The 14628-nt window shown below is 43.5% G+C and overlaps 1 protein-coding gene across 1 annotated transcript in view; it reads right to left on the bottom strand.

The window, feature by feature from the left end:
- The window catches only part of LOC126462780 (cyclin-dependent kinase-like 1), a 275437-nt gene that overhangs the window by 258373 nt on the left and 2436 nt on the right, over nucleotides 1–14628 (bottom strand). Inside the window, exon 2 of the mRNA XM_050096102.1 lies at nucleotides 6628–6691. Within this exon, the coding sequence (XP_049952059.1) occupies nucleotides 6628–6691 (64 nt within the window). The remainder of the gene's footprint in view (nucleotides 1–6627; nucleotides 6692–14628) is intronic.

Genomic DNA, 14628 nt, shown 5'->3' with positions numbered 1-14628 from the left:
ATTTTCCACTGTAATTTTAATTACGTCAAATCTGAGCTAATGAAACTAAAGAAAATTCCAGAAAAAAATATATTATATGAGCCTATTCTTTTGGTTGTAGTTTCAGTGGATACTGTAGATGAAAACATTACAGGCCGTAACTGAGTTTCGCAATGCCACCACGATTAGCACGGTTATTATATGTTTCAGGTAAAAATTTCTCCGGAAGTAGTGAAGTTATTGGTTTGAAATTTTAATAGTATGGTTGTGTTATCCATACAATTTGATTGTATACTAAGAAAGAAAAAGACTATTTTGGGTTGAGAAGTGAAGGGCATTATGTTCAAAGTTCCATTATATTGATAACTTCAGCAGACAGCAGAACATCTTATATATGATGCGCAACGCTTACTAAAATTGTTCAAATGGCTCTGAGCACTATGGGGCTTAACATCTGAGGTCATCAGTCCCCTAGAACTTAGAACTACTTAAACCTAACTAACCTAAGGACATCACACATATCCATGCCCGAGGCAAGATTCGAACCTGCGACAGTAGCAGTCGCGCGGTTCCGGACTGAAGCGCCTAGAACCGCTCGGCCACCGCGGCCGGCCGCAACGCTTACTGTTACACTACTAGCTGACACATAGCTACAGCCGCTCCAGTGTCCTCCAGAACTTCCGCATTTCACAGTGCGGTGAGGTAATGGATATGGCCGGATCTAGACTTCTGAGAGACAGACAGTTACAGCTTTTCTTTTGCACTGCACGGCGTTTCCAACAAACAAATAGCGTAATACAGTAGCTCAAGTGGAAAAGGAATACTTCCTATTGAAATTTCTGGATCCTACACTGTTGGCAGTGCTGTGTATGTGGTAGTAACGTAATTTTATTTCGGTGATTACAAAACAGTCGAATGTATGCACTGGGTAGCCAAGGCAGCTAATTCATGGCGATTCGGTCAACCAAGTAAATGAATGTACTGAACATCCTGCAAACCACTACAGAGAGCCTGTGTGTCAGAGTTCTCATCCAGTGTGGCGCAACAGCGTTATGATAGAAAAACTGGTCATTGAGAAGAGGATTTGGTGGTCTGTTGGATTGACGATAGTTTCATATGCTTATGGTCTGGGTTCGATTCCAATTTCAGCTGATGATTTTTGATAGGGAGAGACAGATTCTATTCTCTTCAGGCTACGCCAAGTGAACAAGGTATAATGGCATTGTGGTCTGAAATTCACATTAAACATGATATTCCATCTCTACCAAGTAGACGTTAGGTTGAACCACAATAAAGTCAGGAGTGGTGACATGTAGAAACTGTATCACCAGTAACCTTTCTTATACTAGTTATTTATTTCTAGTGACGAAACAAACGCTGTGTAGAGTCACAAGACACTTATTCCATCTTTTATCTGAGCTTCTGTATGTCGATAAAATTGGTTCTGAACTGAGAATACAACTCAGACCGCCCTTAACGCGGAATTTGATCCCTTCGTGACAATACAGCTCGACTAGAATTTGTTGTTTGTTCAAAACTACAGATTCCTCAACATCTCCACATATTGCGCATGAATGGGTTCGAATCCCGGCCCCTCACTAAAGTATTCACTATGTATTGTCAAGCTCTAGCATGCTAACACCTATCTGTTGGTGGATAATAATTTTGATTTTTAATGTATTTTCATTCTAACGATATCTGGTGTTTTTTACTCCCAGTGAGACACAGAACTATTTGCGAGATCACTGTAAGTTCAGGGATGTTATTCTGAGCTGCTGGTGGGGAAAAATTCGGTAGCTACGTCTCTTTGTGTGTAATCAACAGCGATATGTGTGGGGTTCGATTCCCAGTTAGCACTGAACTCTTCGTCATATTATTTTTAGTTCAAACATGCTCACATGTCGCTGCTGGTGTAACGAACCCATATTTAACATTCGTTTTCTCTAGATATAACAGCGATAGGTGTAGGGTTGGAGTCTTGGGAAGGGAAAATTGTTTCGTCTCGTCATTTCACTTAAAACATCTAGTTTCTGCGGAGAAAATCCGTAATGTCACAGTTGATTGTGCTTCGATAACAATACGATTAGGTTCTGGGTTCGAATCTCTGTCCAACACAAAGCTTTACCTCAAGGCGTTTCAAGTAAGTTACTTGTGAAGAAGCAATATTTAACATCTCTCGTAGTTCGTTAACAGGGACAGTAGATGCTGGGTAGGAATTCGCGTTCGTTAAAAATGTTTACGTTATGTAATTTAAATTTGATGTTTGCTAACTGATACTGTCTGAAATTGAGGTATATCACTTTTTCTATGCCTAGTCAGGAATGATTGTTAGTTTCCGTCAGTCACGAAATCTTTGCTTAGTCTGCATGACCTAGGTTTGAATCCATATGCAGAACGAGACGGTTCGTCGTGTCATTTGAAGTTCATACATATTCTCAACTAGCTGCTCGTGAGTAACTTAAATTTTTAATGGCATTTTGTGTTAAATAATAAGTACGGTATGTTACTTTGAAGAGGAAATCCTGAATACGACGAACTTACTACGTGCATTACCTATCTGACGTAATAATGAGAGTGCTAACATCTCAGGTATGTCATTTATTGTAATAAATGTGAGCTTACAAGCCTTAAGGACAGTCTTACCTGTGATAAGGTGTTGCCTGATATTTTTACTATCGTGGTATTACTTTACATCTTGATTTATTGCGATACAGTGCAGTGTTTTCTAATGGTGACTTGTTGGAACCATTTTCAATAGTCAAACGACTGTACCGAGGAGCGATTAGAGGACCTGCTAGACAGCTGCGATATGCGGGTTGCATGTGAATCAGGCGAAATGCAATTCAAGTCATTCGGATACTTTTGAGCACGACTGTACAAGAAGAAAAACTACGCAGTTCACTACAGAAATCGGAAACAATGATTGCATCAGAAATGAGTGTTAAAAGATATTCATAGAATTTTATCATTTAGCCAAGCACCGTGAATGAAGTAATGCAATGAAATTAATGCACAAAATCCTATGAGGGGCAAGCAATAAGTGTGAAAAAATTTCAAACTGACGAATAATAGTGTGTTGGGTAGAACCATGCAAAATGTTCGAAAGAGAAGGGACATAGAACTAGCAGCGCCCTGGGGAAGTAGAGTAGCTGCTACATTGATTGCAAGACACAGTTTCCAAGTGAGTGACATTTTTAGAGAAAATTAAGTTGCTGCTTGAACTGAACAGGTTTAATGTAGTGTTTGATAAATCCATTTCAGTTGGAATGGCTATTTTGTACATTTCAGAGACCCTTTTTATAGTTACTAAATAAGTTTCGAACAAAGACATAAATTTGGGTTACGCAGACAGCGATTGCTTAATTTTCATAAACTCCTATTATTTACGGAGATATCAGGAGTGATATACATACTTGCTTTAATACTTTAGGTTCCCCTGTAAATATCATACACAACATTCAACTTGCGAATAAAAAGGAGGTAGGATTAATGAAAGATGAGTTGAATGGTGAACCTATTACTGCATTTGTCTTTCTATGGGCTAAAATATATGCACTCAAGACCAAGTCAGGAGACGTAATGTGCAGAGCAAAGAGTGCAAAACAGAATTCTGTTAAGGAGTTAACCATCTATTATTACTGACAATATGTGTTGGATTCTAAAATTTAAAAAAATTGTTCAGCATATAACAAAGCAAATCTTCATGCAGTTTCTGCTATTAAACAGTATAGGCTAGGTTTATCAGTGCAGTATGATAATCGTTTTATACATATAGATAAGGTGAATACATTAGCTTGGGGTCACTAACACCTGAAAAATGATGATAATGATAGTGATGATAACTGATATGAATACCTTGGCTTGAAGGGGTAACTACCACCTGAAGCATGACGATAACTGATTTTGTTATGTATGTATGCAAACTGTAAAATGTGATTTGTAGCAGCTTTTAGAATATATTTGGAACATGTAAATTGCAACTGATGTGAATACCTTAGTTTGTGGTAATAGCCACCTAAAAAAATGTGAAAAACATTAAACGTTATTTGTAATTATTTTATTGTATGAAAATGAACACCCATATCAAATGTGCTTTTATTTATTTCATATGAAAGTTTCTTCTGCATTCAAAGTTGCTCTATCTTATGACAATGAAAGCAATGAAAGAGTAAATTTAGATAGCCCAGAATTTTAGGTGCTCCCGTATTTCTGGTAAATAATACAGATGTGGAGATATAGTACGTTACACTCATTACGTAATTTTTCCTTCTGTGTTCGCATATGTGAAATGAAAACATTGGCATAAGCATTGTTAGTGAAGTGTAAAAACAGAGAGGGAAAGAGAGAGAGAGAGAGAGATTAATTGCAGAGGTGTACGAGTATTTCGTTTTGGATGGATGGAGTCACTCCTACTGATTGTGCCTTTGTTCCATCCTAATGTTCACATCCTTTCAACACGGTTTCACGAGAATTAGGTCTTAATTTCTCCACAGAATTCCGTTTAAGTTTCTCAAGCACTTGTCTTACACTTTCGTGGGGACTGTATCGACCGGTTAAGATCCTAGCAGTGGATCTGTGAAATCGATACCTATTATCATACCTTCTTTATATGGACTCCAAACAAAGTAATAGTAATACGGAATTGACAGTTCTAGTGCCTTGTACGCCATTTACGTAAAATGCTCATTCCTTCCTTAACTGGACCCAAAAGCACAATTGCGTTTGGGTGTTTCAAACCGCATCATAATATTCTATTCTTCTGCCATATATTACAACCACTCGTAGTACTAATAGTCGATAGTTTTCATAACATGAAAGTGGGTCGGACAATCATAGTAGTGCAATGTTTGTGCACTATAAACAGAGTTAGTCAGTCAGAGGCAATGACTTGGTGACGCGTGCTGCTGAAAATAGCTGCCATATCTCTTACATAGGGATCCTTCCAGCACAGTGGGCTGCTGCCCAGTCGCCCATAACGTCAGGCAAGATGCCAAGAACAGAGCTGTACTATCATGGGGAGGCTGCATACTTAGAGAGTGACTGCCACTGATGGAGAGATAATTGGTACTCTGTATAGCAATAAGTACTCTGTATAGCAATTGCCTTTCTTACTTACATGAACATATTGTTTTGAAGTTAATATGACAAGTCATGTCTTGGGTTTCAGTCTTAGAGTAACAACTGTTTAAACTGCAAGCTAAAGGAGGAGCAGGAAATTGTTCTAACATAGCACAAGTGAACTTTTGCTTAGGGGAGATGAACTGTAATGCCATAGGAGTCGGGAAAACCAATGATTTTTGAATTTCCCACCATTTCAAACTTAGGACTGAATTCTACACTTTACACAATCGATCTGTCAATCATACAGCCTACAGCAGTATCCAACAAGTCCACAGTTTGGATTCTGACAGCACAGAAACTGTACTAGTATCTTCATGTCCACCATCTTGGAGCGCCCCCTTTAGTTGATGTCATAGATGCTGTGCTAGTACCTCCAGATGTACGAGCTCGGATTCTGATGTATTTGCGCCTGCACCAGCATCCCGAGGTCTGCCATCCGTGATCGCTACTTTTGGATTATGAAGTCACAGAGTCTGTAACAATATCACACGTCCGTTGACTCGGGTTCTGGCGTCATATAGCCTGTGACAGTATTCCCATGTCCATCATATTGGATTTTCAACCAACAAAACAATGCTCCCTTTTGAATTTTTTTAATATGGTGCCAGCTAGGACAAGCAGCGGACTTCCACAGTGATATCATAGGAGTGGGGGGAAAACCCTGCCTATTTTCAATATCCTGCCAGTTTTCGAATTTCACACCAATTTAGGAATTTCTAACCACTTTTAACGGAAGGCAATTGGTCAGTGAGAGGGGTTTAGGGTGCAATATGGCAATGATGCGTGAAGTCATGAATGACATCATAGGAGGGAGAGGGGGAGAGGTGGCGAACGGGTGGGAGGGGGGAACCTGGCAAAAATGATGCAGGCTGTGCCATAAAGACCCCCGATATACTACTGGCATGTGACACTATTGAATGTGGTCTGTCTGGGGTAGCAACGTTAAGTTCGGCAGTCCTCTTGATGCTATCCGAGAGAAGTAGACTATGTGCAAGAACCGGGTCAGATCCTCTGTCTACTCTCATCATCCAACGCAAACATGACACCTCATTGCACACACACACACACACACATATATATATATATATATATATATATATATATATATATATATATATATATACTTACATTTATCTACACACTTCAGACACAATTAAGACAACCACATTTCACACTTTGAGAAGAAAAGGTGCCATTGTGTGCAAAGGGAAGAAAACCCCTTCCAACTAGGTGGCGTAACCGGCCTTTCAGGATCTCTTAGTCAATAATGTCATATGGCCGTACTTTACATTTACCACAAGGTCAAATGAGAGCTCTCAGAGAATGATTATAGTAATTATAGTATTTATTAAACTACATATCCTGGCGATGATCATATTTGTTGACTTCTGATTCTTATTCTTATTATTTTCAGCCCTGTCATGCCACCTGCACATGATACTCATTAGGTTTCTTTCAGTAGAAATCAAAAATTATATCTTCAGCACCGAATTCCGCTATATTTCCATCTTTAATTCTGAAGCGTACCTTGCCACAACTGGCATGTAAAGTGGTGAATTTCGTAATTCCACAATCTTGTACCCAGGTGGTGCTGCAGGCAAGGACAGATGTAACGTTTGTGTAAGAACAGCTTTGTGAAATGATCCTCCAGAAATGTCACAGCCAATGTACAGGATGTTAACGTTATGAATATTTACTGGACGTTCTGCTGCCTTTAAGCTTTCTTTTTCATAACATTTTTATCACTGTATTGTACATTACGGAGACAAATGCAACAGGTTAAAAACTGAATCGTGGTCAGAATGTTGGAGTTCCATGTGGTTGTGGGTATGCATTATATCTAAGCTCAGGGCATTCGAAATTGGGTAACACGTTGGTGCCCGGACGGCGGGTGCTACCGAAACCATGGTAGCCGAAGTGTTTGGTTTTTCAAGAGGCAAGGTATCGAAGATTTATATTGTATGCAGGCAAAGCAGGGAGGCTCACGCTCTAAATCAGATTGCTGTGTACGTGACAGACGGCCATTGAAGAGGATTTTGACGAAAAGTAAGAGGACGACAACTGCAAAATGTCACTGCAGAACTGAATGTCGCACTCGCGAACGCTGTCAACACCAAAGCAACTAGCCGGCCGGAGTGGCCGTGCGGTTCTAGGCGCTAGTCCGGGACCGAGCGCCCGCTACGGTCGCAGGTTCGAATCCTGCCTCGGGCATGGATGTGTGTGATGTCCTTAGGTTAGTTAGGTTTAATTAGTTCTAAGTTCTAGGCGACTAATGACCTCAGAAGTTAAGTCGCATAGTACTCAGAGCCATTTGAACCAAAGCAACTCGAAGGCAGCTCCATAAGCTGAGAGTTGCAGCGCAAGCTGAAATTTCAAGACCACTCATCGCAGACGCAAATGCCCATAACATGGAAACGTGGAGACGAATCCACAAAACCCAGATGTGAAGAACGGTAAGAAGGTCATTTTATGATAATGGTCTTCTTTCATGCTGTCTTCAGTCTTTCACCGAGTTTGCGTCCCAAGAGGGAAACACGGCTGGTGATTCGGTGATGATTTGAGCAGCCATATCGTGCTATTCTAATGGGCCCCACGGTTACTCTGCAAGGTCGCATTCTTACCAAAAATTATGCGACCATTATGGCTGATCAGGTCCATCTCATGGACGAATGATTGTTCCCCAGTGGTGATGCTGAGTTCCATGACGACAAGGCTCCCGTTCGCAGAGGTCACAGCCAGGACTGTGAAAAGGAGAGTAACCCGTCACTTCTCCCCTGACCACCACAATAACGGGATCTCAGTATTATTGAGTCTTTATGGTCTACTTTGGAGAGAAGGGAGCGTGATCGTTCTCCATAACCACTAGCCACTGTTTTGCATGGTGAATGGTATAAGATTCCCTCAAAACCATACAGAACCCTTTTTATCCATTTCAAAACACCTGGTAATGCGTTGTGTTTATGGTATTTCCGTGTTTTTGTCTACCCAAGTATGCCTCACCTATTAGATTTTGTGACTAAAAAGTAAACGTGTCCAGAGTCTCAGATATATATGGGATGTTCGAGGAGGATTACTAATAATTTAATGATAGTACAGACTACTCGAATAAAACGTTCCCATATTTATTGGTTAGAGGGGTACAGCTTTGGAATTATAATCCAAAACATATACTCACAGACAGTTTTATTCAAACACAAATGATTAAGTCCAAAGCTGAGTTTCATGAATTTCACCTCCGACTTCTCTGTAAATGTGAGACGTGGCATGCTAGGCAATTGGTTGGTATGGTCTCTTGTGATACCTTCTTCCAGTCACTTCTTTGCTAGACTTGATTGGAAACGACCTTACAGCGTTATTGGAAGAGATTCCTTTGGCTACAAGGGTTTGCTCTTCCAGCATGACAGCCTGCACATGGCAGTCGACAGGTGACAAATCATCTAAACCTAACATGTTCCGGAATATGGATCCGCAGAAATGAGATGAACTGATCGTTTGGAATATGAATAGTGCTGCCCTTGTAAAAGGACGCCAAGACGAACTCACAAGAGCTGCACACTGTGTTGTGAAGTCTGCGTTGAATGCATTGAAGTCGGAGATGCAATTTCTGATAATCACCTTTGAACTTAATCGTCTGCCTTTGATTAACGCTTTCAGAGAGTATTTGTTGGGGTGATATTGTAACATCTGTAGCTCGGTAACCAATAAAAGTTTTACTATTTGGGGAGCAAAATAACTGATGATGGTCCAAGTAGAGAGGATATAAAATGGCAAGGAAAGCGTTTCTGAAGAAGACAAATTTGTTAACATCGAGTATTGATTTGAGTGTCAGGAAGTCGTTTCTGAAAATATTTGTACGGAGTGTAGCCATGTATGGAAGTGAAATGTGGACGATAAATAGTTTGGACAAGAAGAGAATAGAAGCTTTCGAAATATGGTGCTACAGAAGAATGCTTAAGATTAGATGGGTAGATCACATAACCATTGAGGAGGTATTGAATAGAATTGGGGAGAAGAGAAGTTTGTGGCACAACTTGACTGGAAAAAGGGATCGGTTAGTAGGACATGTTCTGAGGCATCAAGGGATCACCAATTTAGTATTGGAGGATAGTGTGGAGGGTAAAAATCGTAGAGGGAGACCAAGAGATAAATACACCAAGCAGATTCAGAAGGATGTAGGCTGCAGTAGGTACTGGGAGATGAAGAAGCTTGCACAGGATAGAGTAGCTTGGAGAGTGTTGTAGTGCTAGAGAAGACCGAAATGCACGCGTTAAACCCAAGCAGGCTGGCGTGAGGTCTGAAACAGGATACGTAATGAATGCTATAAAGAAAAGTACGTAGCTGCTGGAATACTTAACTTTAATCCATAATTTGTATATCGCTCTTGACGATACAAGTTAGACTCCTTAGATACATGCAATATAATGCAAATGGCGCCTTGCTAGGTTGTAGCCATTGACTTACTGAAGGTTAGTCTAACTATCTTCTCTGCAAATGAGCTTGGCTTCGTCAGTGTTGCATCGCTAGCTAAGTCGTCCGTACAACTGGGCGAGTGCTAGTACGTATCTCGAGACCTGCCGTGTGGTGGCGCTCGGTCTGCGATCACTGACAGTGGCGACACGCGGATCCGACATGTACTAATGGACCGCGGCCGATTTAAAGCTACCACCTAGCAAGTGTGGTGTCTGGCGGTGACACCACATTCCTCCCCCGCAAATCGGCGAACGGTTGTGTTATAAGGCTTCCGTCTGCCGTGGGGAGGATCCCATGTTGACGTATGGGACGAGGTGGGGAGCCTAACAACAGGCGAGGCTGTGCCACCCGCACCCGGCCATTCGGTCCGAGGGGAGCTAGGAAACGCCTGAGAACCTAGTCCAGAGTGCACGCCAACATGCGGTGTATGCGCCCGTAAAGAGACAGGAGGGGCCGAAGGGTCGACCTCCATCGCGTCGGGGTACCCGACGCCATGTGGTCCGGAGCGGGCAAGAGTTCCATGGCGGAGGACATCTGGTCACGGGAAGCGATCGGCGGCGCGTGACCCAAGGAGGCGCCAGGCGGTTGCAGCGACGCGTCCACTGCGGGCGGCGCCGGCGGGAGAACAGGCGGCGGCGGCGGCGCGTCGCCTTAGGGCAGAATGGAAGGCAGCGTCGGTAACACCTGGGGATGAGGCGAGCCAGTAGATGGGTCCCCAGGGCGCTGACCGGACGGCACCGTCGCTGAAAGCAGACGGGGAGCGGCAGAACCCGTGCGACGACAGAGGCGCAGCTGATTGAGATGCCAACGCACCTCACCAGAGGCCCCAAAACCAAATACATCGCGCGGCCGAGGCAGCGAAGAATGCGCCCTGCGAGCCAACGCCGTGAACCGCGATAGTTGCGATAGTATACAACGTCGCCTGGAGCAAAAGCAGGAGTCTGCCGCTGCACTGGAACCTGATGCGGCGGATGCAGCAAAGACATCAAGGTCCGATGAGGACGACTGTGGAGCAACTCAGCCGGCGAGCGACCATCTCGGGGCTGAGAGCGATACATCTGTGACTTGAAAGTCCGGACCAATCGTTCAGCGGCACCGTTTGACTGAGGCGAAAACGGCGCGGATGTCAGATGTTGAATACCATTGGCCTTGCAGAATGACTGAAATTCTGCGGACATAAATTGTGGGCCATTGCCGGAAACAATAGTCTGTAGAAGACCTTCAATGCAAAAGATAGCAGACAACGCTTGGATGGTGGCAGATGACGTCGTGGAAGACATCCGGACAACAAAAGGAAAATTACTGAATGAATCTACCACAACCAACCATCGAGCATTCCAGAATGGACCAGCAAAATCGATGTGCAAGCGTTGCCAAGGGGAAGTGGCTTTTGGCCATGCAAAGAATTTCAGCGGCAGTGCGGATTGTTGTTCGGCACACGCCATGCAAGAAGAGCACATATTCGTAATCGCAGCATCGATTCCGAACCAAGTACAGTGCTGACGAGCAAGTTGTTTCGTTCGCACTATACCCCAATGTCCTTGGTGAAGAAGCCTTAAGACAGAGGACTGTAACGAACGTGGGACCACGACTCGGGACTGATCATTATCAGAACGCAACAACAAAACACCACATCGAACAAAAAGTCTCTCCTTGTGTGCAAAAAATCAGCGAACCAACGGATCCTCGATCCGTGACTTTGACAAGGGCCATTGCGTAGCAACAAAACGCAAAACGGTAGCAAGGACAGGGTCAGCAGCTGTGGCTGTAGCTACACGACGAATATCAATCGGAAACGATTCGACCACTTCATCGGTTTCCGCATCAATGAACACGCAAGCAAGTTCGGAAGAATTGAATGCTCCATCCTCAGTAACAGGCAAACGGAACAACGCATCAGCGTTTCCGTGCTTAGCAGTGGACCGATACAAGATATCGTAGCGGTACTGCGAGAGGAAAATAGACCAGCGAATGAATTTCTGCGCTGTACGTGGAGGTACAGGCTTGTTCGGATGAAAAAGCGATGTCAAAGGTTTGTGGTCTGTGATGATGGTAAAGTGACGACCATACAAGAAATCATGGAACTTAGTAACACCAAATACGAGAGCGAAAGCTTCTTTCTCTATCTGTGAATAATTTCTTTGTGCAGATGAGAGCAATTTGGACGCAAAGGCAATAGGGCGATCATGCGATCCATCTTTGTGCGCAAGCACAGCACCGATCCCGAAATCCGATGCATCTACCATCAACAAAAGGGGTTTCTGGGGTCGAATGGCGTAAGGCAAGCATTAGAAAGAAACGCCGATTTCAACTGGCGAAAGGCGCGTTCGCATTCCGTCATCCAGACAAACGGAACACCTTTACGGCGTAAGCGATGAAGCGGAGCTGAAATGGAAGAGGCTTGCGGCACATATTTGGCATAATAATTAATTTTTCCCAACACACTCTGTAGCTGCTTCAAATTCTGCGGCGAAGGCAAGTCTTGTATGGCACGGAGGTGCTCTGGACTCGGATGTATGCCTTGGGCATTGATTACATGTCCCAGATATGGTAAGTCACGAGCAAAAAACACACATTTGTCCTTCCGAAAGCGAAGACCATTTTGTCGCAATACCTGAAAGAATGTTCTGAGATTGGCTAGATGTTCTTCATCCGTCTTTCCGGAGATCACAATATCGTCCAGATAGTTTGCTGCAGTAGGGACCGACGCACAAACAGTTTGTAAATATTGCTGAAACAATGCAGGGGCGGATGCACACCCGAATGGCAGTCTTTTGAATCGGTACAAACCAAGATGCGTGTTAACCACCAAGACGCGCTGGGATTCCGCGTCCGCCGGTATTTGCAAGTACGCATCTGCTAGGTCCAACTTCGAAAAGTATTTACCCGGGCACAGTTTATCAAAAAGATCTTCTGGGTGGGGTAAAGGAAAAGTTGCAATCACTAGTTGTGGATTCACTGTTGCCTTGAAGTCCACACAAAGTCTCAATTTTCCGGAAGGTTTTGGCAAAATTACTAAGGGTGAGGCCCAGAGAGAAGCCGGCACACGTTCAAGTACACCTTGTGATTCTAAATCGTGTAATGTTCTTGCGACCTCATCACGCAATGCGTGGGGAACATCGCGCGCTCTGAAAAATTTCGGTTACGCGTTTACTTTCAGTCCCAAATGTGCTTCATAGTTCTTAGCGCAACCAAGGCCCAGAGCAAAAATGTCTGCAAATTCTTCACATAGACGAGAAACACTGGCGGAAGGCACAGTCTGGTTCACTGATAGGACCTGATTGACTATAGATAAGTTAAACAACTGAAATAAATCTAATCCAAACAAGTTCACTGCAGAAGAAGAACGAAGGACATAAAATGACACAAGTTCTGTTTGTCCCTTGTATGTTGCAAGAAGGCTGCACTGTCCTAACACAGGGATATTCTGACCGGAATAGCTAGTTAACGTAACGTTTGCGGCATGCAACGGAGGTTTGCCCAGTTGTTTGTACGTGTCGTGATTGATCAATGAAACTGCAGCTCCGGTATCGAGCTGGAATGGTATCACGTGGCCATGAAAGTCCAAGTCTACAAAAAGTTTATTGTCCTGCTGACGACAAGAGCGACTGTCTTGTGCAATTTGAACTGATACTGGTACAGAAGCACTCGCGACTTGACGCGATTCCCGGCAACGGCGACGCACACTATTTGTGGGATGAACACAGTCACTGTTAGAGAAAGTAGCACTGGGCGGAGTGGAATTAACTACATGAATGTCCATGGGCGAAGGTTCAAGAGCCTGAGTATTCTTGGTTCGATTCCGGCGCGAAGCAAAGGGCCTGGAATGGTTTTGAGTGTCCTTTCGGAGCTTTTTCTGGCAAACACTTTGAACATGTCCTTTCTTATTACAGTAAAAGCAAAGAGCTTGGCGTGACGGGCAATTGTCACGCGAATGTCTGGTTGCACACCGCGGACATGATTTTAGAACTGCATTTGCTCGCTTACATGGCACACTTGGTGGAGAGCGTGGCGGCAGCTGCGCGGACGGGCGCGAGGGCTGTTTATCGTTCCGTGCAGCGCGCCCGGCGGGCCGGTTAATGTGACACACGGCTGGCGAAGTTTCAAATGATTCCTGAGCGAAGTCAAGTGTGTCTTGCCTGTCCAATATGTCTATCACTTGTTGAAGGGAGGGATTGACTAGTTTCAAAATCTGTTCCCGTATACGAACATCAGAAACATTCTGTGCTATTGCATCACACACCATTGTATCTGAATAAGGGAGTCCACATTCACACTCAAAAGCACAATCCCTAGTAAGGCCTTGCAATGTTGCAACCCACTCCCTATTAGTCTGACCGGCCGTACGTTTTGTACGAAAGAACGTATACCTTTTTGCAACGACATTGACTGTTTCTTTGAAATATGCATCTAATGCCGACAAAATTTCTTCGTAGGACAGAGTTGCTGAAGGCTATTCTAACTATCTTCTCTGCAAATGAGCTTGGCTTCGTCACTCTTGCATCGCTAGCTAAGTCGTCCCTGCAACTGGGCTAGTGCTAGTACGTATCTCGGGATCTGCCGTGTGGTGGCGCTTGGTCTGCAATCACTGACAGTGGCGACACGCGGGTCCGACATGTACTAATGGACCGCGGCCGATTTAAAGCTACCACCTAGCAAGTGTGGTGTCTGGCGGTGACACCACAGAGAGCTGCATCAAACCAGTCTCAGGACTGAAGACCACAACAACAACATTCAATAAAAATAGACTCACATTAAATTGAAATTTTCATACAAATTATTCTAAACCACCCCTTCCTAAAGAATTTATTAATATTTTTGAAGAGCCCTGCATCGGGCTTTCACTGAATCTGATGCTCAGTTAAATGTTTTAATAAATGATGTTTTTCACAAACAAACCCATCAGTCTGAGAATAGGGAAACTGCGAAGGTCTTTTTGGCTGAATGTTATTTTTAATGACTTTACTTGGAGTTTTAAAGGGCGGCGATAAACTACAGAAATGTGATGCCATTACGTAGGGCTCCATCCCATAGTATCTCTGAAGAATTAGTTGGAAT

This window comes from Schistocerca serialis, chromosome 1, assembly GCF_023864345.2.
Source record: "Schistocerca serialis cubense isolate TAMUIC-IGC-003099 chromosome 1, iqSchSeri2.2, whole genome shotgun sequence".
Lineage (NCBI taxonomy): Eukaryota > Metazoa > Arthropoda > Insecta > Orthoptera > Acrididae > Schistocerca > Schistocerca serialis.
Note: the sequence above shows the minus strand (reverse complement) of the source record. Positions and strands in the feature narration are given on the sequence as shown.